Source organism: Cricetulus griseus, chromosome 4 (assembly GCF_003668045.3).
Source record: "Cricetulus griseus strain 17A/GY chromosome 4, alternate assembly CriGri-PICRH-1.0, whole genome shotgun sequence".
Taxonomy (NCBI): domain Eukaryota; kingdom Metazoa; phylum Chordata; class Mammalia; order Rodentia; family Cricetidae; genus Cricetulus; species Cricetulus griseus.
This window is the reverse complement of record NC_048597.1, coordinates 8,455,528-8,480,739: the sequence shown is the minus strand read 5'-3', so window position 1 is coordinate 8,480,739 and position 25,212 is coordinate 8,455,528. Positions and strand designations below refer to the sequence as shown.

Here is a 25,212-nt window from a genome sequence, read left to right as displayed (position 1 = left end):
TTTTGACCCACTCTGTTCTCCTGCCTCCCACTTTTGATGACAGACACCCTTCCTCTTCTCACCTATTCTACCTCTGTTCTGCAGATCTCAAGCAGGTGACCACAGCTGCCGTGACATCATGGTTGCAAGACTGTATTTTATAGCATATCATCTCAGAGTTAGGTTTGGAACAGGGTTTTCCTTTTATTTTTCCAGGAGAATAAAAGTATTCAACTAAGGAATCCAGACAACACTGGATAGATGAGACATCTGACGAAAAAGAACAGATCATCAAGAGAAAATATCCCAAGAAAAAGAGTAAATTGTCCAAGTGGTATTGCCCACCTCCAGTTGACTGGCCTGAAATCCCGGCTCAGAGGCCCAGATTAGCACCAGCACCCATGCCACATCTTGCCTGAGCAGTTGTCCCTTCCTTCCAAGCAACCATCCAGTATGGACAGGAGGTACGACAGCCTGGGTGAGTTGCTCCTTTCTTTCTTCCCACCACAAGGTTGGCTCTCCTATGGCAGATTCCCAAATACTTGTCTCTGGTGCCCCCTACAGATTTACGTGGCAAGTGCTCTTTATGTAGCCTCAATTCAATAAAAAATTAAAGCTTGCTTTGGGATTGAAGCAAGGCTCTGTCCTTCTCTAAACCCATGTGTGGTTGTTAAAGGAAAATCCATAATCTCTGTCTTGTATCAGAAGAGCCTCTTGGTTTGGGACAGAGGAAAACTAAGGTACTATTCCTTTGCCACTAATCTCATAATCTTTTGGTTTTTCATTTGACTCTCTAAAATCTTTCCTTTCTATTAAGACAGAGAGAGAGAGAGAGAGAGAGAGAGAGAGAGAGAGAGAGAGAGAGAGAGAGAGAAATAAGAAATACTGCAGGATATTTGATCACATGTTGAACCTGGAGATTTCATTATTTACTGAAAAAAAAAAAAAACTGTTTCTAGCTGTGGTATAGCTCAGTACTAACACACACCTTTAATCCAGGAGCTTTTTGCTAATTGTAAACAGGAATAAATAAAATCTACCATAGGTCAAGAGGTGGAGTAAGCAACTGGTTGACAGGAAGTAAACACAGAAAAACCATAGAATAAGAGAAAATGAGGAGTACAAACAGAGAGGCACACAGGAAGTAGAAAGGAGGGTCATTCAGTTTAAGGTGGTCTTATCTGAATGACATAGAGGAAGAAGATTAGCTGAGTGCTTTCTCTGCCTTTCACCACAGCACCTGGCTCCCAAGGCTTTATTGATGGAATCAAACAATTGAGATTTAGTCAAAAACAACATATTGTCATGTTTATATTTAAAGATTTTATTCAACTTAAAATATATTGGGTATTCCACATTTTATTTATCACCCAAAAGCAAGCAAACAAACAAACAAACAAAAGCTCCTGGAATTGACCAGTGAAAGAATTTGAACTTAAAATTATATTTTGGAGAAATTTCTAATGGTAGACTCAATTTCTATATGAAATTTAAATTATTCAAATTACTTAATCTTCAGTCGAGTAATAAACTTCACTTAATAGAATCATACATATTTAAAGCTGGAATAAAATGGTATCTACTTTTAGGAAAAACTTTTACTTTCATATGTTTGTTTTTTCTCTACTTTGAAGTATTTTTAAGACTGTAAAAAGAATAAAGGGAAACAGCTTTGTCTATCTCCTAGTCTACAAATTTATCATCTATTTAAAATATAAAGATATATTGGACTGTTTCAGTAAATGCTTCTTGAATCCTTGGACATAGAAATATTATATTTTGAAGGAAATAAAGTACCAGGATTTGTGGAAAAGGGTGATAAAGAGGATGAAGACAATTGATAGGCAAAAGGGAACAAATAAAGAAGGATCAGTGAAAACAGAGGTGGAAAAGATAAAAACAGGAAGAGGACAAGGTCATTAAATCAACATTTGTTGAATTTCTTACCTATAATCAAAAAACACATAGCCAGTTATTACATTAATAAATCCAACTAAACTATTTTTGTTAAAGAATTGAAGTTCAAGGCAAATGAACTGTGTCAGAAAAAGTTTATTGTTAAAGTCTGTGAGAAAGTAATAACATTCCAACCAGTATAGAAGTAGATCCCTGGAGATCAACACTCAAAAATTCAGACTTCATCTAGTATTCTTCACATTATTTACAGAAACCAAGTGATCCAAAAGGAAGCAAAATTCTGGAGACAGAATAAGAAAAAACATGCATATCACAGAAAAAGAGATCCTTGGGGAAATCATGGTATCACAAAACACTAATTCATGGGTTGTAGATTCAAATATTTATTCAGTAGAAGCTGGAGTACCCATACCCTCCACAGCATGAAGGGCGGCAGCAGCCATATCCGTAGCCTCCACAGCCAGAGCCATATCCATAGCCTCCATAGCCAGAGCCATATCCGTAGCCTCCATAACCACAGCCACAGCCCAGTCTGCGGATGCTGTTACATCCACAGCCATAGCCTCCATAGCCATAGCCCAGGCCCCCAAAGCCTCCATAGCCATAGCCCAGGCCTCCGTAGTAGCCACTGTAGTAACTCATGGTGTCAAGAGTGATAGGTTTTGTTTGCAGCTGAAAGACAATTTTGTCAGTTCAACTGCACAAGGCCATTTATATATACTTGGAGAAACCACGCCTCTAAATGTAATTCATTAAAAACTATTCATCAAAACAGAAAACTATGTGAACAATCTTGTTTCTTAGGACTCAACCCCATCCTCTTGTTTGTATGAGTAGTGATTTAAAGGCAATTCAACATGTTTGATGTTTTGGATGCCTAGAAAAATGCTTTGCCTCTAATAAAAAAATACTATGCTGTTTATAGTTTCCATGCATGCTTGAGTGGCTGAGTTTAAAACTCTATAATAAAATCCTGAGCTTCAAATGCTGGAATGGTATCTCATAAGGTTGCATTTATCCTCTAACTTCATCCTTCTTTGGGCATTCCATAGGTGAAGAATTTTCCTAAGCCAAGTAGGTGTGCCATCATTATTTTGCCACATGCACTGAATCATAACTGTTGAAATCTTAGTCCCAATTAAAAGATGGCAATAAACTATGATGTGAATCTTAATGCCATGCATTCTAAAGTCAGCTGAGAATCATGTTGTATAGTGCAATGATACCCATACATAGAAGTCAATGGGACTTCTGAAGTGTCATCTCTCCAATATAGTCTGCTTGGTAGATATCACTAAACAGAGAAACCCCTGCTAGTCCTATTTAAATAGGTACCTCCAAATTTATAAATAAGTACCTTCATTTAGGTTGTAAATTTCAGGCATCCATAGACTCTACAACTATACTCTTAAGAAACCCAATACAATTTATTTCAATCTCTCTGTGTGTCTCTATCTCTGTCCCTCTCTCTCTCTCTCTCTCTCTCTCTCTCTCTCTCTCTCTCTCTCTCTCTCTCTGTGTGTGTGTGTGTGTGTGTGTGTGTGTGTGTAATTCAAGGAGAAAACTGTGATTCAGGAACATGTAGAATCATGCTGTCATCTTTTTTGTTTGTTTCTTTTTCAAGACAAGGTTTCTCTGTGTAGCTTTGGAGGCTGTCCTGGAACTAGCTCTTGTAGACCAGGCTGGACTCGAACTCACAGAGATCTGCCTGCCTCTGCCTCCCGAGTGTGGGGATTAAAGGCATGCACCACCAATGCCTGCCTCACGCTGTCATCTTTAAAGGCATATATTTAAGGAATGATATATTTAAGTGTTTCATCTCTTGAATATATCTCAAAAGTAGAATTTGAATCTAAATTATTATGTTTTTCTCCTATTTTATTAATCTGCCTATCTCTAATAATCACATAAGAACATATATATCACTCAATCTATTAATTAGGTTGTAGCTCAGAACACTTGAATACCACAAAAAGTACAAAAAATGTGATTTATTGACAAGAAGTTGAGGTTAAAGTGCAATTGGTTGAATATATATGTCTATATTAGTGGTCCTCTGCAGACTGCAAATTTAATGGACTTAGTCTTCAGTGTGAATTATTTTGTTTTAGTATCCTTCTATCAGAAGAATTTTGACTTAATCTAATTTAAAATGAAAAGGATTCATGTCTAATATTTGTCATGATACAGGTAAATATTTCCTGAGAAGGAGCTATTATTCTCAATAATTGAGAATCTTACAAGAACCAGCCAAAGAATGTTCTCCTCAGCTTTGTGTATGCTCTAAATTTAGCCTGCACATGGATCATCTCTGTCCCATTCACAACCTCCTCCCCAGGACAGAACACACATCCTTAGTCACAGTAGAACTCACCTTGGTTTCAAAAGGAATTTCATACAGTCCTTTATCTTCTGAGGTACCAGGGCATTTACATTGCAAAAAATTTTTAGAAATAAAAGTACTATTTGACCAATATTTTATATTCCTCTAACTTTTTCCTATTTAATTTGTTCACCCTTCAAAAATATCACATGAAGTCAAAATTTTTCTGTGGTTACAAAACAGTTATGGAGAGTGCCTGTTATCAGAAAATCAATAAAATAATAAACACAGATGTACAGACAGGGAAACCCTTGAACAATGTTGTTGGGGGTGTTAGTGTAAAGAGTATACATACTTCTTTAAAAACTAAAACCAAAACTATGATCTGGTGATGAACTGACCAGAATTTGAAGGCTATGCAATCATTTTCTAAAGACATGCCTGAAATCCAAACATGGATAGAATTGGAGGTCACTGTGTTACCTGTAATAATCAACCAGAAATTTATCTCACAAAAAAACTAGTGTGAAACAGAAATCATTATCAATGGAGAGGGGGGAGGAAAAGTGAAGGTGAAAAATGACAGATGAAGGACACTAAATAGAGCGAAAATGAACTGATTTTTTCATGTCACAGTCGGGTAGATACATGGAATTAGTAGACTATAAGAGCATAGAAGTTCATAAAACATAAAGGTGATTAATGCTTAAGAAGATGGAAATGCTAATTAACCTTATTTAATCATTGTACATATGTATATGAATACTGAATATCCATAAAGAAATGCAAATAACATGCTTTTATAAGAATTTTTAAAATCAAACAGAAAAGATTGAGTTCATTCACAGTTTCTTTCAGGTAAACAGTCTGGGTGCCATGCATTCTGATAAAGCAACAGTATGTACACTTTACTGACAATTACTAGGTTTCAAATAACTAGAATCACTAGAATGAGGTGCATCAATGTTAAACAATTTGGAAATTAGAAATGGACAAAAATGTCTTTGGGAGATGTGTCTCTGTTGACATGATACCTAAAAGGGAAGTACCTACTGCCAGAGTATTGCATAGAATGACATAGCCCACACCTACACAATTTTATCTCATAAATAAACAAAAGCAGTCATCATAGCATCTTCTATGGGGTGCTTGAACTTTTTGCCACCCTCTCCATGTATTAAACTCAAAACTCTCAACAATTCTTTTTTTTTTTTTTGTATTATCACTATCTGCTTAAAGTCAAAGTCCCACCACCAACTTGTAGAAAAGATGAGCCTCTAAGTTAGTTTCTATGTCCCAGTACTTAGGTAACACTGTTTCAGTGTCAGGAAGCCTATAAGTAGCTTTCTCTTGAGAATGAAGAGGATGTCACAGAATATACACCTCAGCGTGCATATGGGTTGTTACATTTATCAGCATTATCATTGCACACACACAGAACAAAACACACAGATTTTTTGTGACACTCCATCTAAGCATACAGTGTACTTTCCTCATGGTCACAGCTTCAATTACTCTTCATCATGTCTTCTCCCTCCTCCCTTTTCCTCTTGCTCACCCACAATTCCCTTCATCTCCATTCCCCCTTTGCTTCCATGTTCCTTCCTCTAGCTTCCTCTAGAAGAGAAAATCTGTAGGACTTGCTCTGTGGGGCTAACTCCCTTAAACGATTATTTTCAGTTCTCTTAATCAACACAAAATATTTAATAAAATAAATAATTACCTAAACATGAAACTAAACATAATTTCAACTGTTCTTAACCTTGGTTGTATAATTGTATTGGTCGTTTTAATTAAGCCAAGCAATGCTCTCCTAATTGAACCTGTCTTATTTTTAAGCAGTCTCATTATAAGTATCAATGAATGTATTAGATGTTACTTAAAATATCCATGTGAGCTATTCATCCACAACAGTGGTTAGAATATCCAGTGTAGAATCAATTAATTCATTTATTGTTATCAGATGTTTAATGCTTGCTTCTGTATTTTATAAATCAATACATTAAAAAAACTAGTCAGTGAATTTGATGAAAGCTACATTCTGGTATATGAGCAATATATAACTAAGAAGCATGAATGAAGAGTTCATTGAAAACAGGATGAACCAGAAGTGCTTTTGGAGGTCGCTAGTGATTTCCTCAAGATTCAAATTTTCTAGCAGTATAGTTACCTTTGTGGATTGTGGACTAATACATACATTTTTTGTAAGCTTATAAGAACCTTGATATTAAGTTCTTGAATTTATACTGTGTAAGGTCTCTATATCTTATAACCAATAAATATTATTGATACTTGTTCTTGGCATTTTGTTGGTCAGGAATTGTAGGTACACATTACTAATATTTTCAGTATTGCCAGCAATTTTTTTCTTCTTTTGTCATGAACATCCTATTTTTGGTGGAAATTAAATATGCCTTCTTCAATGAATGACTGATATTTGTACAGATTCTTCAGGTTTCTGTTTTGGTTGGTTTTCCTTACAGAATCCAATATTCAGGATAGCACTGTCAAGAATTAATATGTAAGTAGGTCAAATGCTAACATAATTGAATTCAAATTTGAACAGAATTGTCTTTTAAAACCCATCATTCCATTTAAAAGGATGGTAAGAACATTCCTTTGGACAACCAGAAAAATCAAGCCCTCAGAGATGACAATAGAGTTCTATAAAACTTCATATATGCATAAATATATCAATGAAGCAAGTAATTATGAATAAAAGTTGAATAAAAGGAAAAGGATTGAAGGATTCTACAAAGAGATACAAATAGTAGGGAAGTGAAGAACAGAGAAGAACAGTACAGTCATTTTGGAGGTCTAGACACAGAAATGACAGTCAATCAGAAAGTATATGCCATAGCCAAGGGTCTGTATTCTCTAAATGACTCATAAACTGAGTTAAATAAACACAGTTAGCATGATCATTGAGATTAAAACTAATCGTGGGAACAGAAAGTCTTTTAGGGCATGTTAAAAACAAGCATAACCATGACCAACCGCTGTGGGGACATTGGGAGCTAGCCACCTTTCTAAATCCCGAAGTAGAACTCTGTCATCTGGAAATGGCAGGAAGCTGACAGACTTTCTGAAGTCAACCTCTGCTCCTTCAATGATCATTTAAGTAGGGTGAAAAGTGCAGTTGCAGAGGAAGAAATCCATTAAGAGCAAGGCTCCAAACCACACTGCAGCATGGTTTTCAACATAGAAACAGCAAGGTACAGCAGAGCTTGAGTATACAGAGTGAAATGGTGCAGTAACAAGGTGTAATGATCCCATTGTGAAACTATGAAACTGGCAAGGGTTGCTGCAGCTGCATCACTGCACTCTTACTTTAGTATGAAAGAATTGCTACTCATTGTTCCACCCCTCATGGACTCCTAGTTTTTGAGAGAGAAGATCATTCACTGAAAATTCCAACAAAGCACTCAGACATACTGCAGGCAAAGGCATGCAAGCATTCATATATAATGCTTGCATACGTAAAAGGCCTATGGGAGCATAGAAGAGATAATTAGAACACTGTGGAAAAAATCAAGCAAATTAAGTTTAATCTAAAGTGACTTTTTACATTTTTCACATGAGCAATTTGAAATATATATCCCAAAGGAGAATGGCTTCCCAAACTATAAATCCCCTCAACTTAAAATTGCAAGAGCAGATGGTTTTTTATCAAGTCAGCTCTGGCATGCTGAAATCTGAAGATCTATCACTGTAGTCCCAGATTGGTAGAGGGGTGAAGAATGAGCAACAGGGAAATTAGCCGAAAGTAGTTGCCATGGTAATAGCTCAAGGTGTCAAGATTAAGGATTTACTTGAGGCCAAAGTGTTTGATGTGATTGTGAGCTCCTTTGCTTCCACAGGGCTTTTTGCACACCCTCCGTAGTTGTGTGGCAACCCACAAGCCTCCCAATTCATCCAGTAATGTGAATGAAAAACCTCTCATACATATGTGGTTCATGTGGAGAACAGCATCCCTACCTATTAATTTTGACTCCTCTTCACAGGTACTTCTAAAATTCTTTTAGCTGTCTCTTATACCTTTAACAATGCTTCAACAATTTATACTGCCATGTTACATTTTCATAACAAAACTTCACGAGTTTGCATAGCACTGAAGCTTCACATTAATTTAAGGTTAGTTTCATGTTACTTAAGTTTACCTTAAACTAATATCCCCATTCCTCTAAATATGTAAAACACAGAGGCTATAGCTTCTAATAAGCAATAGTTGAAGGTTTATTGCATTATTGGCATTGATTTTTTTGTTTCTTTTTCTTGGGTCCAAATGGATACTGGTTTTATTTGTTTTCATGTTATGTTCGACAGGACTGACTTTAAAATTTTATGGCAAACAATGGCTTTAGCTTAATATTAAAATTCCAAATTCTTATTAGTTTATTCATGTGGTTTTATAGTAATTGGTTTTACATGTACCTGTATCTTGACTGTATCTAAGGTATAGTGGTCAGCACAAAAAGACCTATGTACACCATTTTTGTTTATGTTCCATACTATATATGTTCTATTTTTGTATAATATATGTATATATTCAATGAGTATAACAAAAATAGATACTGATTTATATACTAACATATAAAATATACAGATCTTGTGTTGATTAATTGTTCCTCATGTACTGGTTAACTGACTTCCTAGTTAGTTATTACAAAATAGTCTAAGTTCAGGAAAAGCCACTCCAAAGGGAATTCACCAAACTCAGTGGCCAACATGACACACACCAAAAGTGCCACATGAGTAGTCAGTGACATTTTAACTTCTAAAGAATGAACATCTATGCCCATAATAAACAATGCTGCATTGTTATAGAGACTTCACATGACAAAATAGTCCAAGAAGTGCTTTTTACAGTTTTACATTCTGTTTTTCTACGACTAACACAACATTCAGTTACATTGATATTTTCATTAACAAAATACATTTTACTTCTTTCTAATCATTTCTGAAGCTGTTGCATCAGGCAAGAATGGGTTAGAGAGTTTATGAAATACAGTCATTAAAAGCAAGACACATTAATTTCCTATGGATGGAGATTATAAAATCATCATTTATTAAGTATATAGACAATTTTCTTTGCACAATTTCATTGGTAATAATAATAAACTCTAAAATAGCTTTATACTATTTAATAACTTTACAACTCTGTTTCTGTGGGAAAGGGTTCATTATTTCTATGTTATCCAAGATGATGATTTTAACTTAAGAAACCTGTTAAATATTTACAATATTACCTTCACAGGTCTTGTCATGAATGTATAAAACATGTGTATGTGTGCTTTATCAATGAACATTGAAACAAGGAAAAAGATTTGACAATCACATGTTGCTGATAACCTTCACTGCATGTAGAGATGTCAGAAGATGTATAGCTCAAATAGTGGAAATCACATGCCACAGAATCAAGGGACATCCAGATACAACCCCAGCAATGGGAAGGCCAAGCCTGCAGGACCATAAGTTTAAGGTCTCCCTACACAGTCAGATCTTGTCAAATAAGGAAGAAAACAGGAGAAAAAAATTAGAAACAGGAATTTGTATTAAATAATAACAAAAATCTCAAGAAGACAAGTTCGACTATCTGAAAGGATTTTTTTAAAAATGTACATAATTATACAGATGAGTGTGAATGTAGTGAACAATACCTGGCTAAATGCTTTATTCATGTAATATCAAAAGTACTTTAGAAGTGTCACTGAATAGTTGCTTATTTCAATTTCAAAATCTTGTCAGACAGAACAAAATGTAACAAGAGATGTCAATGACATTGGTGAAAAATGAAATTTTGAGTAATGAGCAAAGATAACCTATTTTATTGCATTAGATATTACAATATGAAATAATACTATTCCTCATGATTTCACTCATAGACCCCATCAATATCACAATATGAATTTATACACATTTTTAAACATCAGCTTTTTACAAGAAACAGTTCAGTGCATGATCTTCTAACGTGTAATAAATGAAAATAGTGTAGTAGAAAAATTGTCAAAAAATGGGTTATTTTAATATAATGTCCCAATTTATGATTGTTTTTTTTCATAGTTTTACTTGTAAATTTTACCAGAGTATGGAAGGGGATTGGAGATGTGTTTGTCTTATTATTTCCACTTTTTAATGCTCAAATAAAAGAATGAAACTAACTCTAGGAAAATGTATTTCTGTAGTGCTTGATCATCTATAAAACACAGTGTCAATATGCTAATGTATAATAAATCATTGCTGCAGGAGTTACAACATTTGTGTTCGCATGATTAATAATCTAGCACTATATTTAACTTACAGGATAATTTAAATTATAATTAGATTATTGTATTAATTTCTACAGACAAATTGCTTCACCGGGAAATGGAAACACTCAGTCTACTTTCTCAGTGTCTCATCTCTTTTGATATGGAAAATGAAATAATAATCAGAGACTAGTTTGTCAATTTACCCTGAGAAATCACTTTGCAGCGTGATCAAAGGGCTGGAACTCATTGTAATCAGCTTATTCTGTTCATGTATGGAAAGTGAGATGCTTAATTAGAAAGTTGTGTTGAAGGCAAGAATCAAAACAGGATTTACATAAACTCATTGTTTTCTGATAGAAGATCATGACAACTTACTTCCAGTGTTAACAGAATATATCAGAGCATCCTGACCAACTGATAAAAACTGTTTGAAGCCTCGGGTTACGGCCACTTTTGTCCTAAAAAGCATTGTGTCCATCGATGTAATGTCAACATCCCCAGATCCCCAGACCTTAATAAGGAAATAACACTGTAGGTGAATATTTTATCTCTCTAGATTAACTATTTATATTACATGTCCAAGGAAGGATCTGGTTAAGACTTTTCACTAGTGAAAAATATTAAGTCTAAGCCTTAATCTCATCAAAACTTAAAGCAAACAGTAAAAGACTGCTAATAATGACTCTGTTTCCAATGGCTTATATGCTGTACTTAAACTAAAAGTTGAGTGTTGAAACAAGAATAACTCCATAATTATATAAATGCTGAATAATTAGGCAAAATGCAAGATAAGCATGTGTTTGTGCCAATCTGTCATTTAAAGCAAATCTCTAGATTCTTACTCTAGAAAAGTATGTGTTCCATACTAGACATTAAGAGGCCAGCCTACCTATTAGTTATTCTCTCAAAATCGATGGTAATCCCTGTGGCTGAAGACAACAGCTACACAACCCATTGAACATGGAGAGGTCAAGCTTGAGCCTCCTCAGAGCCTTCAAGCCTACTGACGAATGTTCAGGACACTGGAAGGTACTCTGCAGGTTACCAAAGGAGAAACCTAAATACCAACCCAGTACAAACTCTTCAATATACAATAGTGACCTGCCTGCAAGGCGTCCTAGTGCAATAGTGTCACAAAGTGTGGGGGACTAATCAGCCAATATCTGATTGGATTTAAGGCCTGTTCCATGTAATAGAACCCATCTCCAACAATGCTTGGGTGGCCAAAAACCTGAGGCTAGATAGGCCAGGGAACTAGGGAAAAGCAAAAACTACTGTACTGCTCAAGGAATGTAAGAATATAATGACTCCTAAGGACATTGTGCTACACTCACAGATCGGTGCCTTATCAAGCCATCATCAGAGAAGCTTCCTCTAGCATCAGATGGGACTAAACACAGAGACCAACAGCCATAAAACATGCAGAAAGTGAGAGACTTTGGAACACTCAGTCCTGAATGGAATGTCTCCATCAGTTCTCCTTCCTCAATACTCAGAACTCTGCCAAAGAGAAGGCAGGAAGATTGTAAGAAGGGGTGGAGGAAACTGAGATAATAAGACTTTATAAATACAGCAGGACCTACATACATGAGCTCACAGGGACTCTGGCAGCATGTACAGTTCTTGCACATGTCTAGGGTAAATGAGGTCCAAACTCCAACAGGAGAACAAGAAAAAAAAAAAACAAAAAAACACAGCCCTCACCCAGAAGCTGTCTCTAATAGATAACCAGTCACAAATGAAAACTTAGTTTTCTCCAATGGAGTCTCACTGAATATACAAACTACTCTTCAGGTCACCATCCATGTCCAGCAACAGACAGACAGACAGACAGACAGACAGACAGACAGACAGACAGACACACACACACACACACACACACAAAAAAAAAACATTCAGTGAGCCGGGCATTGGTGGCACACGCCTTTAATCCCAGCACTCGGGAGGCAGAGGTAGGTGGATCTCTGTGAGTTCGAGGCCAGTCTGGTCTCCAGAGCGAGTGCCAGGATTGGCTCCAAAGCTACATAGTGAAACCCTGTCTCGAAAAACCAAAAAAAAAAAAAAAAAAGAAAAAATTCAGTGACAGTGACATTTTAAAGGTTCTTTGTCTCATAATGCTTTGTCGGGGCTTTGGTTTGTTGTTTTGGTTTTGGTTTTGGTTTTTTGCTCATGTGGTTACTTTGCATATACATTATAGTTTCCATGTTTGTAATTTTATGGAATTCCTGTCTGTGTGAACAATGTGTCTCTTGTGTCTGTATGTGTTTCTTTTATCTTTTCTTTGGATCTTTTGCTTATGCTTGTTTGCTTATTTTGTTGTTTTGGTTTGTTTATTCTTATTTTAGCTTTATTACTATTTATTATTATTATTATTAATTGTTATTGTTATTATTATCCTAATGAAAGAAAAAGAAAGGCTGTGAATTTCGGTGGGCAGAAGTGGGGATGATCTGTGAGGAGGGAAAACCATAATCATAATACAATGTATGAAAAAATCAAATTTCAATTAAAAAGGAGGCCAGCCTATGACGGCATCAGCTCCTGATATCCACATCCATTCTCTCACCCCCTCTGCCTCCCACATCCCCACTCTGCCTCCCTTCTGTACCATAGCTCCTCAGGTCTGTTTATATTACAAGTTTTCAGTTACTTCAGCTGGTGTTTTCTCGTTTATATATTGTCTCCCACCCAGATCTACAACATACCTTCCTTCTTTTCTTCCAGATTAGTATATGCATGGCAATATTTCTGTGCGTGTGTAATCACGCACACATAGAATTCAAGTTCTTTATCTACCAAACTTCCAAGCAACTACTTAGCTCTTCACATCACTTCTCCTAGGAAGATACATCCTCTTACAGCCCATGGCACTGCTCAAAGAATAGCAACTGTCAACTTGTATTATAATTATCAAATAGAGTGATATATTTTCCCAGTAAGACAATATTCACCTTATGGGTGTGTGTGTGTGTGTGTGTGTGTGTGTGTGTGTGTGTGTGTGTGTGTGTATCATATATATATATATTATATATATATATATATATATATATATGTATATATATATATATCATATATAAAAACATTTCACAAATATGTATCTGATTTTTAAAATTGACATTGAGGAGTTTATACTATTACTAATCATACAGATTAACACATAAAAACAAGAAGGGAAATTATTATACCAAAGCCATACTTGTAAAGTTGTGTTTCTTAAAGAAACTTCCCCACATAAATAGTGTTTAGCTTGGTTTGCTTTTTGAGACATAGTCTCTATATCTCAAGCTGACCTCACATTTGCTGTATAGCTAGGAATAACCTTGAAATTTTAATCATCCTGCCTCCACTTCCAGAGTGCTTGGATTATGGCATGTACTATCATGACTGGTTTAAATTTTATGGCAGATGAAACCTACAGCTCTGTCAATGTTAAACAAGTCCTCTACAAACTAAATTATATCCCATGACACTTGCATAAATAATTTTAATTGGAAAAATCAGGATTATGACAAGCATACAACTTCACACAGATAATAAAAATGCTGGGATATTTTGCTTGATTTTGAGTCTGTAAATTGTGTTATAAGATGATTTAACTGCAAGGTGTCCACTTCTGATAATGCATATGGGTACTAAACAATGAAAACTACTGGAACAAATAGGAAACATTAGATTGTTACAGGGAGCTGGAGCTCTTCAGTAGTATCAGTAAGACCAGTGTCACTGAGAGTGAGGAGGATAGCCATCGTAACAGCACCACTACAGCATGGTCACCAGACTGCTGCTCCAATGGCACATGGCCTCAGGAAGCAACACTTCCTTCAGCCAGTATGAATGATTTTCCTTAATTTAAGGACCACCCTTAATGTAATGGATAAAGTGATACATAGACTCACTTCCTTCAGCATCTTGTGACTTCAGTACCCATTGCTTCATTCTTTTGCAAGATCTAGCATGTCTACAATGTGACACTGTGACACCTTTCTCGAATTACACTATTTTCTCACATTAGGAACTATGAGCTTCAGGAAATAGATCATTTCCTGCTCATCATATTGCATCACCATGCCAAGTGTCTGGAACAAATATTTAATATTTAATTAAATATTTGTTGGCTAAATTTGATGGATAGATGGATAGATGGATGGTTGACGATTTAATGAAATTTCACATGAAATTAAATAATTTGTCACAACATTTCAAACAAAGGAGTACTTATATTGGATAAGTCCTTGTTACCTAATTACTATAGCAAAATTCTGCCAGTAAATTCATATGCCTAAAATGATAGAATTATTCTGTGTAAAAGTTGTGGTCATATCCTCCAAATCCATTACTCTTCCAAACCTATGTTATGTGGGCTGTTAAGATAAAAACTGAGATCAAAGAAGTATTTTACTGTGGGAATGCAAAGTATAATCTCACAAAAATTAGATGCACTGGGACCAAAACTTTCCTCAACCAGCAAGTTATTCTTCACCCTCACCTGTTAACAAGTATTAGTTACTTGGCATGGATTCCACCAATGTGACCTAAATATGTGGCATTTAAAGACTGATCAAAGTCATAGGCACCAGGATTCTGGATGACATAGTGATGGGCACACATAATTGATATTTAGGTTTCCAGTAATGCTGACAATGCTTTGTCCCTCAAAGACATCCAAAAGGCTATGAATGTGTTGTGGTCATTTTTATTTGCATAATTGCACGTTTAGATAAGAGCATTACCTCATGCTCCTGGACCTCAACATCAAGGAGAAAGTGCGGCACAGGTGTTTGGATAGCTATGATTAAACAGCTTGTGTTCTTCAGTAAACTTTAAGTATATTTACATAAAGCAACTTGAAGAAAGGTTATTGGAAGGGTTTTTATAAAGAAGATGACTTAGTTTTAAGTAAAGATACTGTTGTTTGTTCATTTTAAATTTATTTTAAGCTATATTGTTTTTTTTAAAAATGGTTGCAAGAAAACCAAAACTTGACAAACTGAAATTAACCAGACCTGAACTAAGAGTATATAACTCACTGGATTTCTGTAGATTTAGAGTAGCCAATCAGAAGCTTCACAGTCACATTAGATTTACACTTTCACGTGAAATATGTTTCTATATATTATCCACCACCTAAACTGAAAAATCCATGGCAGGATTGATATTTGGGGTTACTCCAGATGCTATTGATGTTCTATTCAAAGAGGCCTTTCCTATCCCAATACCTTGAAGGGTATCCCTGTGGTTTTCTAGAAACTGTACTGTTTCACCTTTTAAATTAAGGGCTTTGATCTATTTTGAATTGATTTTTATACAAGGTGAAACTTAAGAATCTAATTTCATCCTCTTGCAGTACAAATCCAGCTTTTGCCAATACCATTTGTTGAATAGGCTATCTTTTTCAAATGTATGTTTTTGCCTCCTTTTTCAAAATTAAGCTTTTTAAATAGAGCATCAATATTGTGGGAAGTAACCAAAGTGTCAAGAAATAGGACTAAATGAAAATGAAATTTTTCTGTACAGTAAAGGAAGCAATCAGCAGAGAAAACAGACCTCTTTCTCTTTTAATGTTACATAAATAACATTAGAGGGAAGTGCTCAGGGGAAAATAGATTCAATTATTAAATATCTACCCCACAATTTTATTGCAGTGTAATTTCTACTGATGTCTTTAAAATATCCCTTCACATTCTCACAATCTGACATGAAAAAAGAACTGTCTCTTTCTAACCTAGTTACTATTTTTACAACCCCAAATTTGACCAAGAATAGCTCTTTCTGGCAAGTTATGGTCTCTCTAGAGGTCCCCACACTATAGACCTTGATGGAAATTATTCATAGTATTCTTTCAGTCAGTCATCACTTTCTAAGTAGCCTCATTCTGGGAAAAATGAAATTGGTCTTTGATTTAAGAAGTAGGACACTCAAAACACCATATACTTATGTTTACATTACTATTGCTTAATGATACCATATAAAATTTGCAGTGTGACTACACATGCATCTCATCTTCCCCATGGACATAGCGTTACATCGACATGTATCTGTCACTCAACATGGAGGTTATAGTAGAAACGATGTGTCAGGTGTAATATAAGCCTTATTGTCCCACTGGCTCTGAATTTATTAAAGTTATTTATCAATGTTCAAGAACACAGGACAAATAACATGCTAGGAACACTGTTTTCTTTTTATCTCATTAAATAATCTGAAGTATAAGATATAGATATAGCTCCAATTTTGCAGATTGAACAATTCAGATAATGATCATTTAAATAACGGGTTTCATCACAAAAACAGAGAAATCAAGTCTGCCCAGCTATATGATGTTGGATTTATGTTCTGTTATTTTTCATTGTATGTGTAGATACATTTGACTCCAAAAACATACCTCCTATCATTGATCTACTTCTCTGGATAAATGAAGAGTTCAAATACTTAATTTTTCTCAACATATTTAAGTGACTAGGGATATTCATAAGGGGTCCTGTAAAAACTTCACTAACCAAATATAAATGTTGAATTTGATTCACTGACAGATTTTTTCAAAGATATTCTGTAAAAATAAAGCCACCTTGTAATAAGGAATAAAAGTATAAGCATGAGTAAGAAGAATTACAAGCAACTAAGGCCTGAGGCATGCTTTTTTTTTCCTCTTTGAGATCTTCTGGTAATAAGTAGAAGAACAACACTGGCTGGTTGTGGAGTAGAAGATGCAAACTATGGGCACAGAGAAGGTCGAAATTCTGTGACACAGAGGAGCTGTAGTTGGAGAAAAAGAGCTCAAAGACAAGGTGTGCCGGGGGAGCTAGGCTTTCAGACTGTAGCAAGAGCATCAACCGAGCCATAAGTAAATGAGGATACAAATTGATACAAGATTGGAGGCAACTGGTGTCAATTATTGTAGCTCCACCACATACAACACTGATTTTAACAAAACACAGTCTGTGGAAATAACTACTTATATTTGTGTTGGCATTTATTTTATTAATTGGCTAATCATTTTGTTAGGAGTAAGACTTCTTCTGTAGGAGCCCTGATAAGTGCTGAAGTCATGGCTGCTATTTATACTACCCATGTGTTTGTATGCCTTCTTACATCTTATAATGGTAGATATTCAACTTACAAATATATAAATTAATGGCGAATTCTTAGTCATTGTTCTTTATGGAGAAGAGAAACCATCACCAAGGAGACTCTGATAAAAAAGAAAGCATTTGAAGGGGTCTTACTTACAGTTTCAGAGGTTTAGTACATTTTCACTGTGGAGGGAATCATGGAGGAATGCAGGTGGACACAATACTGAGAAGTAGTTGTGAGTTCTACATCTGAATCAGCAAGCAGCAAAAAGAGAGAGACCCTGGGCTTAGTATGAGCTTTTAAAACCGCAAAGCCCACCTTCAGTGATACACTTATTCCAACAAGCCCGCATCTCTTAATCCCTCTCATGTAGTGCCACTTGCTAATGACTAAGTGTTCAAATGTATGAGCCCATGGGGGTCATTCTTAATCAACTATTACAATGAATAAACATATAAATGCAATTTGCGAGTCTATTTAGTATTCTGCACCATATATGTAAATATACATAGTTACTACTGATCACCTGATAGCCACTTAGGGGACTCATTGTTGGATAAGACTAATTCTTTACCTCTCTGCAGTTATTAATTGCTTACAGCTTTCCATCTAGGGTCCCTATGAGATTTCTCCCATTCACATAAATATGTCAACTGATATTGGAATTGTTAAAGTATTTTTAAGTAGCCAAATTGTTCAAATTTCATGGTTCTAACTTCCTGTCATGTCTATCTAAGAGGCATTCTCCCAGTAGACAACTTTGGCTCTTAAATCCTTTTATCCTTTCTGCTGTGATGTTATATATAGGGGGTCATGTTATATAGATGGACATTCCACAGTTAGTTGCTCTCTGCATTTTGACCAGCGTGGCTGTCTATAATGTTCTCTATTTACTATCAAAAGAAGTTTGCTTTTCTTATGAGGAGTAAGAGCTACACTTACCTGTGGGTGTAAGGGTATTTAGAATCTGTTAGGAATTATGCTGGTTTAGGAAAGTGGCAATAGTAGGTTCTCCTCTACTTTCCATGATCTCACAGTAGTTGGCTGGGTTTATAGTACCAGGCATGATCTCCCTTCTGTGAAGGACTTCATCTAAATTAGAGAAGCACTGTTGACAGCCAAGTTATAAGTGTCATTATTTGTCCTTTAGGAATATTTTACCATACTGGTTATTGTTGTGCTTTATAGGTATCACTGCTGGAGAAGATATCTAAGATTGGAGAAAATATAATAATATGGCTCTTATCAGATGAGACAGTAGCATAAATAGTCACTGACTCAGGGAATATATCATGAAGAAATTTTAGTTACTGCCTATGAGATCAGATTTTCCATATTAAATGATGGACATGAAAACTAAAGACTGACCTCTAGCTGAAGAACAAAGACTAAATTTACAAGGGAACTGTGCTGGTGGTTTTTTTTCAACTTGACATAATCTTGATCTCAATTGAGGAACTGCCTCTATCAGAATGGCATGTAGGCAATTTTGATGGATATTTTGTTAATTAATAATTGATGTGGGAGGGTCCAGTTCACTGTGGGAGCCACACTTTCTGGGCTGGCAAGTGATCCTGGGTATAATATGAGGGTAAACTAGGCAAGCCATCGTGAGCAAGCCAGTAACCAGCATGATTCCCTGACTTCTGCATCAGTTCCTGTCTCCAGGTATCTGCCTTGACTCCTCCACAGACTGTGACCTAGGATAGGTAAACCAATTAAACATTTTCTTCCTAAGTTGATTTTGGTCATGGTATTTATCTCACCAATAGAAACAAGAATGAGAGAGAAACTGACTGGAAACATAATAAAAGCAAAGAAACAATACTGAAGATAGTGGTCACCGGGACCAAAGGCCATACAAAGGACAGTGAGACAAGTCAAAGTAGTTTCTCAGTCATTGGAGAACTCAGGAAATTTGTTAAGTTACAATGAGAGCAAGAGACAAGAAAATAAAACAAAATTAAACAAAAAAATGCCCCAATAGTAGCAATGTGAAAAAGTAAAGTCTCAGATTTAAAGTTGGACAAACCTAGCAACAAGTCATCAGGTGTTGAAAAGGATTTCAAATGACGAAAGTCTTGAGCATGCTTACAGACTAAAGGGAAAGTGTCAATAGAGAAAAAACAGATGAAAAATATTGTAGACAGAGTATAATTCATCAAGCAAGGTGTTGAAGGAGTTGGCATTGAAAGAAAATTGTAGGGATTATTTTTTGAATAGGAAAGGGTATGTCGTTTCCACTGAGACTGAGGTAAATTGCCAAAAGACAAGTGCAAATATAGATAAGTGTGAGGGGAAAACTGATAAGATTTTCCCTAGGTAGATTTAATATCCTTCACAGAATAAGAGGCAAGTGTTGCAAACAGAGGAGGATGAACGTCTCCAACAAGGAGACTGAAGGGTGGTGGTGAGGGGAGAGGAAAGTCACAATGAAAGTGGCCAGACAGAAATAAAAGGTGCATCAGGAGTCCTGAAGACTCAGTTCAAATGTTCAAAGGACAATACTGCAGATGTGCGGAGGTGTTACTCCACAGTCCTGAAACTCTCTCTGGAAACAGCTAAGAGGAGCCTGAGGATAGAATACTCTAATAAAATGTACAAATTACAGCTGATGGTATTAAATTATAGAAGTAGAAAAGAGTTCGGTAAACTAAATGTGATTGATAAGACAAACAGTATATATAGAAAGAATGCAGATTACTTACCAAAGGTGACACTGTTAATGGTAATATTAGAACACTTAGATATAAACTTTGAGCATGTAAAAGAGTGAAGAACATGGCAGACTTTTAAAGAGGATGGAATCAGGGAAGGAACAATAAATCCTGATTATGTAGGAGAAATGACTTTGCTGCAATAAGAGTGTGAAGAACTAGAAGATTGGAGGTTTAGGGATCTGGGCATTAGCTTCAGGGAATTGCACTATTTCATGTTAAGCCTGGATTAGAATGACATGTTAAAGGAGAGCAGAGTTGATGAGGTGATGGGGGAGTTTTGAAGCTCTAGTGTTTAAATTGGTTGTCTACATGATGAATGTAAGGATATGAAACCCGGTACCATAGCTTTCAAAGATTTTGAGTTAGGGATCATGTTGGTGGCAAGTGACAGGTATCAGAAAATATGACTAGTTGCTAGATGATGGAAATAAATATGAGACACAGAAGTGCGTTAGTGTCCAGTGGAGGCCAAGTTGTCTATACCATCTATCAGAAGATGTGAGCATAGAATTAGCTTTGCCCATCAGCCAAGAACTGACATACGGACCAATATGATTACTCTAGGTCATTGTTCATTAAATTTGACCCTGAATTTCCTTGTTTGTGTAATAAAAATGATATTTAAAGTTGTTCCTGTGCTGTGAGAAAAAAGAAGTAAACAAGTTTATATTGGTCAGGGACGTTGAAGAGAAATTTTCATGTGACAAGTACTCTGTGTCAGTATCGTTTCAATCATTTCATCATTTCTCAATTAGCACAGAGAAAACCTCCATTTGTCTTTCTTAGTCTTTAGCCTGGAGTTTTCCATGGAATACTCCCTTAGGGAACTGTGCTTAAACAATCCGTGAAGACACTAGCAATACTAACGACTGGGGCAGAGAAGGTAGCAGAAGTAAATGGAGTTGATGATAAGCCAAGAGCAGAACGGAGTTCACCAGATGCTCAGATGACAGAAGGTAGGCTGCTTAAGTGGACTTCAGTGAAGCTGCTGTGCACAGAGTACTTCCTGTATCACAAGTGTCTCGAGAGGAAACAATCACCAGATCAGCAACTACCTCTGTATAGGAAGCTACAGCATAATAGCTTATTTATTGTTCCCAAGTGTTTCCATTTCCTTCTTTCCCTTGCAGATACTTTACATTCTCAGATCCACTGATAGTACATTTGCTTGAAGTATGTGAGCAGTTGTGATGTGTAAGACTTCCAGGGAGATGCATGTGAGGTGTCAGATGTTTCCCGGCTTATCCAGCTTCAAGAGTGGCCTTTGTAAGTAAGAAGACAGACAAGAACCACCCACAGTCACATACTTAATAAATTATCATTTGTCTGGAGTCATCTGTGCTGTTTTTGAAATTTTACCTCAGCAATACTGTCCACATTGAAATTATTGCAAAAGGTACATATTAATACCTAAGTATTATATTGGTTTTAAGTTGAAATGATAGGGTAACTCTCAGTGGAGGATAGGAAAAAGATTCAGATTATATTGTGCCAAATATTTGGTAAAATTATTTTTTACAATAGTTTAGGAAAAAGCAGTCAACTTCTGGATTCAGAGGAACAGATTGTGGAGAAAAAATTCTTTATTGTACATCATTATCATTTTTCCGAATTAGTTGACCTTGTGATTTTTCAAGTTAATATTGGGAGATAGCAGGTCAATACCTAATAAGATGGAAGGAGGGGATAAAATGACAACATGTTTGAGCAAGCCGTAGGAATCATATCATTATTTATTCATCCAAATTGACATACAGCACATGGAAGTTTGTGTGTGTACATATACACATTTAGTTTAAGTGATGTAACTCAACTTGGCTGGACAATAATGCCCCCCAAAAGTCACAGATGATCTAACAAAGTCCTAAAATACCAGGCATAAGAAACTCCCTTTAGAGTTGTTGATGAGAGGAATCTAAGATATTCCTCAAACAATATAGATTATTGTTCTTGTTCTTGGTTACCTCTTAGAAGTTGAGGGTCAGTCCCTTTGGTTAATGACACCATGAACGTAGGGCACAGGACTCAGAGAATCTATGCTTGCTCTGACTTGAAAGACTCTTCCATGAAGAATAGCTTTCTTTCTTAGTACATGAAGGTGATATAGAAGCTGCCAAGAAAGGAAAACAACCAATAGTCCTACCCAGAAGTGACACCTATGAACCGTGACAATTATTAGCATGGCATATAAGCTTTAGAGCTCCAGAGTAGCACTGATATCTTGACATTTTCAGCAACTGTCTAATTGGACTTAAGCACACTTAACAGGAGTACTGGAAACCTAGTCAACTAGTGAGGTCAGGCATCTTAAAAGAGAACCCACGACAGCCACTTAATAAACCAAAGTAATTCCTAACTGCATTCAAAATATCCTTATACTCACTGAGAAGTGTAGCTCTTAGTTCTCACCATAGAAACTTCTTTTTGCAACAGATGGAGACTGTTACAGAAAACCACAGCTGGTCAAAATGTAAAAACAACTTCCCAGACACAATGGGTATATGTGCAACTCCTATACCAGAGGCTCAGGGAAGAGGCAAGGGCCCAGAAGAGAGGCAAAAACCATTGTAAAAGCCAAAGAACCAAGGAATATGTTGTGAGATTGTGTCTCCTACAAACGACCAGGAAACTTCACCCATGATACCGTAATATGGCTGCCTAGAGAAGACCTGATCAAAAAGAACACCAATGAAAATGCTAACATGGAAGGGGGGATCTCACAGGGTCATACCTCTAGACAAAGATCTGTAGCTAATAAATGAGCGCTATGAACACAACAGTCTTTCCTGAGATAAGACCCCTAATAGGTTACCCTACCAAGTGATCAGACCTGAATTCATATTTGTATAAAAATATCACTAAACAAATTCATCCTGTTATATTTATGTGTGTATAAAATAAAGAAAAACAGGCCATGCACTTTGAGAGGGATAGAGTTGAGAGTAATGTCAGGGGTTGGGGGGAAGTAACAGCAAACACCTAGTGCCTGTATTAAACAATGCTTCCGTTTATTTTTTAACATTTTTTAAACATCAGTGAAACTCTCTGCTACTGATTACAAGGCTGATTTAAGACCTTCGCCTCCTTCTTGGGAAGACAGGAAGTTTCCATGAGGAGAAGGTGGAACACCTGCAGACCCTCTTTGTTTTCTACAGAGAATTTCTTAAATGCTCGTCAGAATAAAAATGAGGGAGGAAAGTTAAAATTGGATGTCAACAAGGGCACGCAACATCTGTTCTGAAAGAAGGTAATGAGCAGAGCCTGAAAACCATCTTCTCTTTAGGATGGGAACTCACTTAACTTCCAGGGCCTCAGCCATACAATGAGGAGATCTTACTGGGGATGCCTCTAACGTGCAAAGAATAAATCTTGCTTCTGCTCTCATCTGCTTAGAAAAGCCTGTCTTTATGTTGGGAGTTCAGAGCTCAAAGAAAAGTGGATATTAGTAAGAAATGTGTTGTCAGTGAGAGAGAAAAGCATTACTAACTTCACTTTTACACTCTTGTTCTGAAAATTACATCTCATTGTGATTAAAGGTTATCTGTTCACCACATTGATATATTTATAAATACTAAATATTACATTTTTATAAAAGAATGAGAATTGTATACACTGTTCTTTCTTTGTTATTGAAAATTACTCCTTTTTGGAGCTGGAGAGATGGCTTAGTTGTTAAGGGCACTTACTACTCGCTCTCCCAGAGGACCCGAGTTCAGTTCCCAGCCCCACAGTGGCTGGCTCATGAGCACTTGTAGCCCCAGCTGCAGGGGATTGAGCACTCTTTCAGCTTCCACAGATGGTATACATACACAGACACATGTCAGTTAAAAGAAAGTCTTTAAAGCACACTTTAGTTTTTTAAAGGACACAGATGTTATGCATTCGCTTTCAGCCATGTTAGAGTATGTAGTCACATGCTTACTTCCACCTACACTAACTGCACAGGTTATGCAAATTAATTCAAGATAGAAATTTTATGAAGGCTCAGGACCACACTTGAACAGGGGAAATAAAACATCCAAACCCTGCAAGTTCAGTCATACCTTCCTGCAAGTAAGTCTCTCAGGCTCCTGTTTGAAGGAGGGTCAGAACAACCACAGCCCTAGAGTGGATTCAAGACCAGGGATTGGCTCCCTCTCTAAGTGTCTATTTTGCCATAGCATTTAATAAAGTACACAAGGATAACTCTCTCTCTCTCTCTCTCTCTCTCTCTCTCTCTCTCTCTCTCACACACACACACACACACACACACACACACTCACAAGTTTACACAAATAACAGACAGGAATGAAAACATCCCACAAACAAGCAATAATGTGAAAGAAATTTAGTTTTATTGAAAAGTAAAATTTTCAAATTTCCCTACATGCTGGTGCTCTGGGATTTTATAAGAAAATGACCCAAATGGGCCAGCTAGCTTAAATTATTAGTAGAAGCCAGAAATTCTTCCATAGCAGCATGGACGATAGGTACTGTATGCATATCGAGAGCCACAGCCACAACCATAGCCACAGCCTAGGCCACCATAGCCATAGCCTAGGCCGCCATAGCCATAACCCAGGCCTCCATAGCCATAGCCCAGGCCACCATAGCCATAACCCAGGCCACCATAGCCGTAGCCCAGACCACCAAAGTAGTTTCCGTAGCACATGTTGTCAGGAATGGGAGTTTTCCTCGAGGCAGACAAGGAGGTTCTGGAGTGTGAGTCTGCTAGGCAGGTGTGGGTCCTTTTATATGGCCTGAATGGCATGTGAGGCAAACCACAGAGTCCTCCAAACTCATTACCACGAAAATATAAAACAAGAACGCCTTCAGCAAACATCCTAGCCATGTGTCCCAGACAAGATTGTCATTGTGTCATGATTTCTAAAAGCTGAGATCATGAACTTTCTGTCCACAGGCATCTCTGTTGTTCAGAGACGGCTTGCTTAAAATTCCAAATAGAAAACTG

The 25,212-nt window shown here is 36.5% G+C and overlaps 2 protein-coding genes across 3 annotated transcripts; both read right to left on the bottom strand.

The window, feature by feature from the left end:
* Positions 1 to 2,283: 2,283 nt before the first annotated feature.
* Positions 2,284 to 2,538, bottom strand: LOC113835382 (keratin-associated protein 19-3-like). Of its 2 annotated transcripts, XM_027413292.1 has the most exons (2): positions 2,403 to 2,538; positions 2,284 to 2,348 (listed from the first exon to the last, which is right to left on the bottom strand). In XM_027413292.1, the coding sequence occupies exons 1-2, from the start codon at positions 2,536 to 2,538 to the stop codon at positions 2,284 to 2,286; spliced, it is 201 nt and encodes a 66-aa protein (XP_027269093.1). The 2 variants fall into 2 exon arrangements, with proteins under 2 accessions (XP_027269093.1, XP_027269092.1); XM_027413291.1 differs by having other exon boundaries at positions 2,284 to 2,538.
* Positions 2,539 to 24,687: 22,149 nt separating this feature from the next.
* LOC100751981 (keratin-associated protein 6-3-like) lies at positions 24,688 to 24,912 on the bottom strand. Its single transcript, XM_027413290.1, has one exon. It carries the CDS (start codon positions 24,910 to 24,912, stop codon positions 24,688 to 24,690), a length of 225 nt encoding a protein of 74 aa, XP_027269091.1.
* Positions 24,913 to 25,212: the final 300 nt, after the last annotated feature.

Coding starts and splice junctions, on each gene's coding strand:
- LOC100751981 (XM_027413290.1), bottom strand. CDS start 24,912: ATGTGCTACGGAAACTACTTTGGTGGTCTGGGCTACGGCTATGGTGGC.
- LOC113835382 (XM_027413291.1), bottom strand. CDS start 2,538: ATGAGTTACTACAGTGGCTACTACGGAGGCCTGGGCTATGGCTATGGA.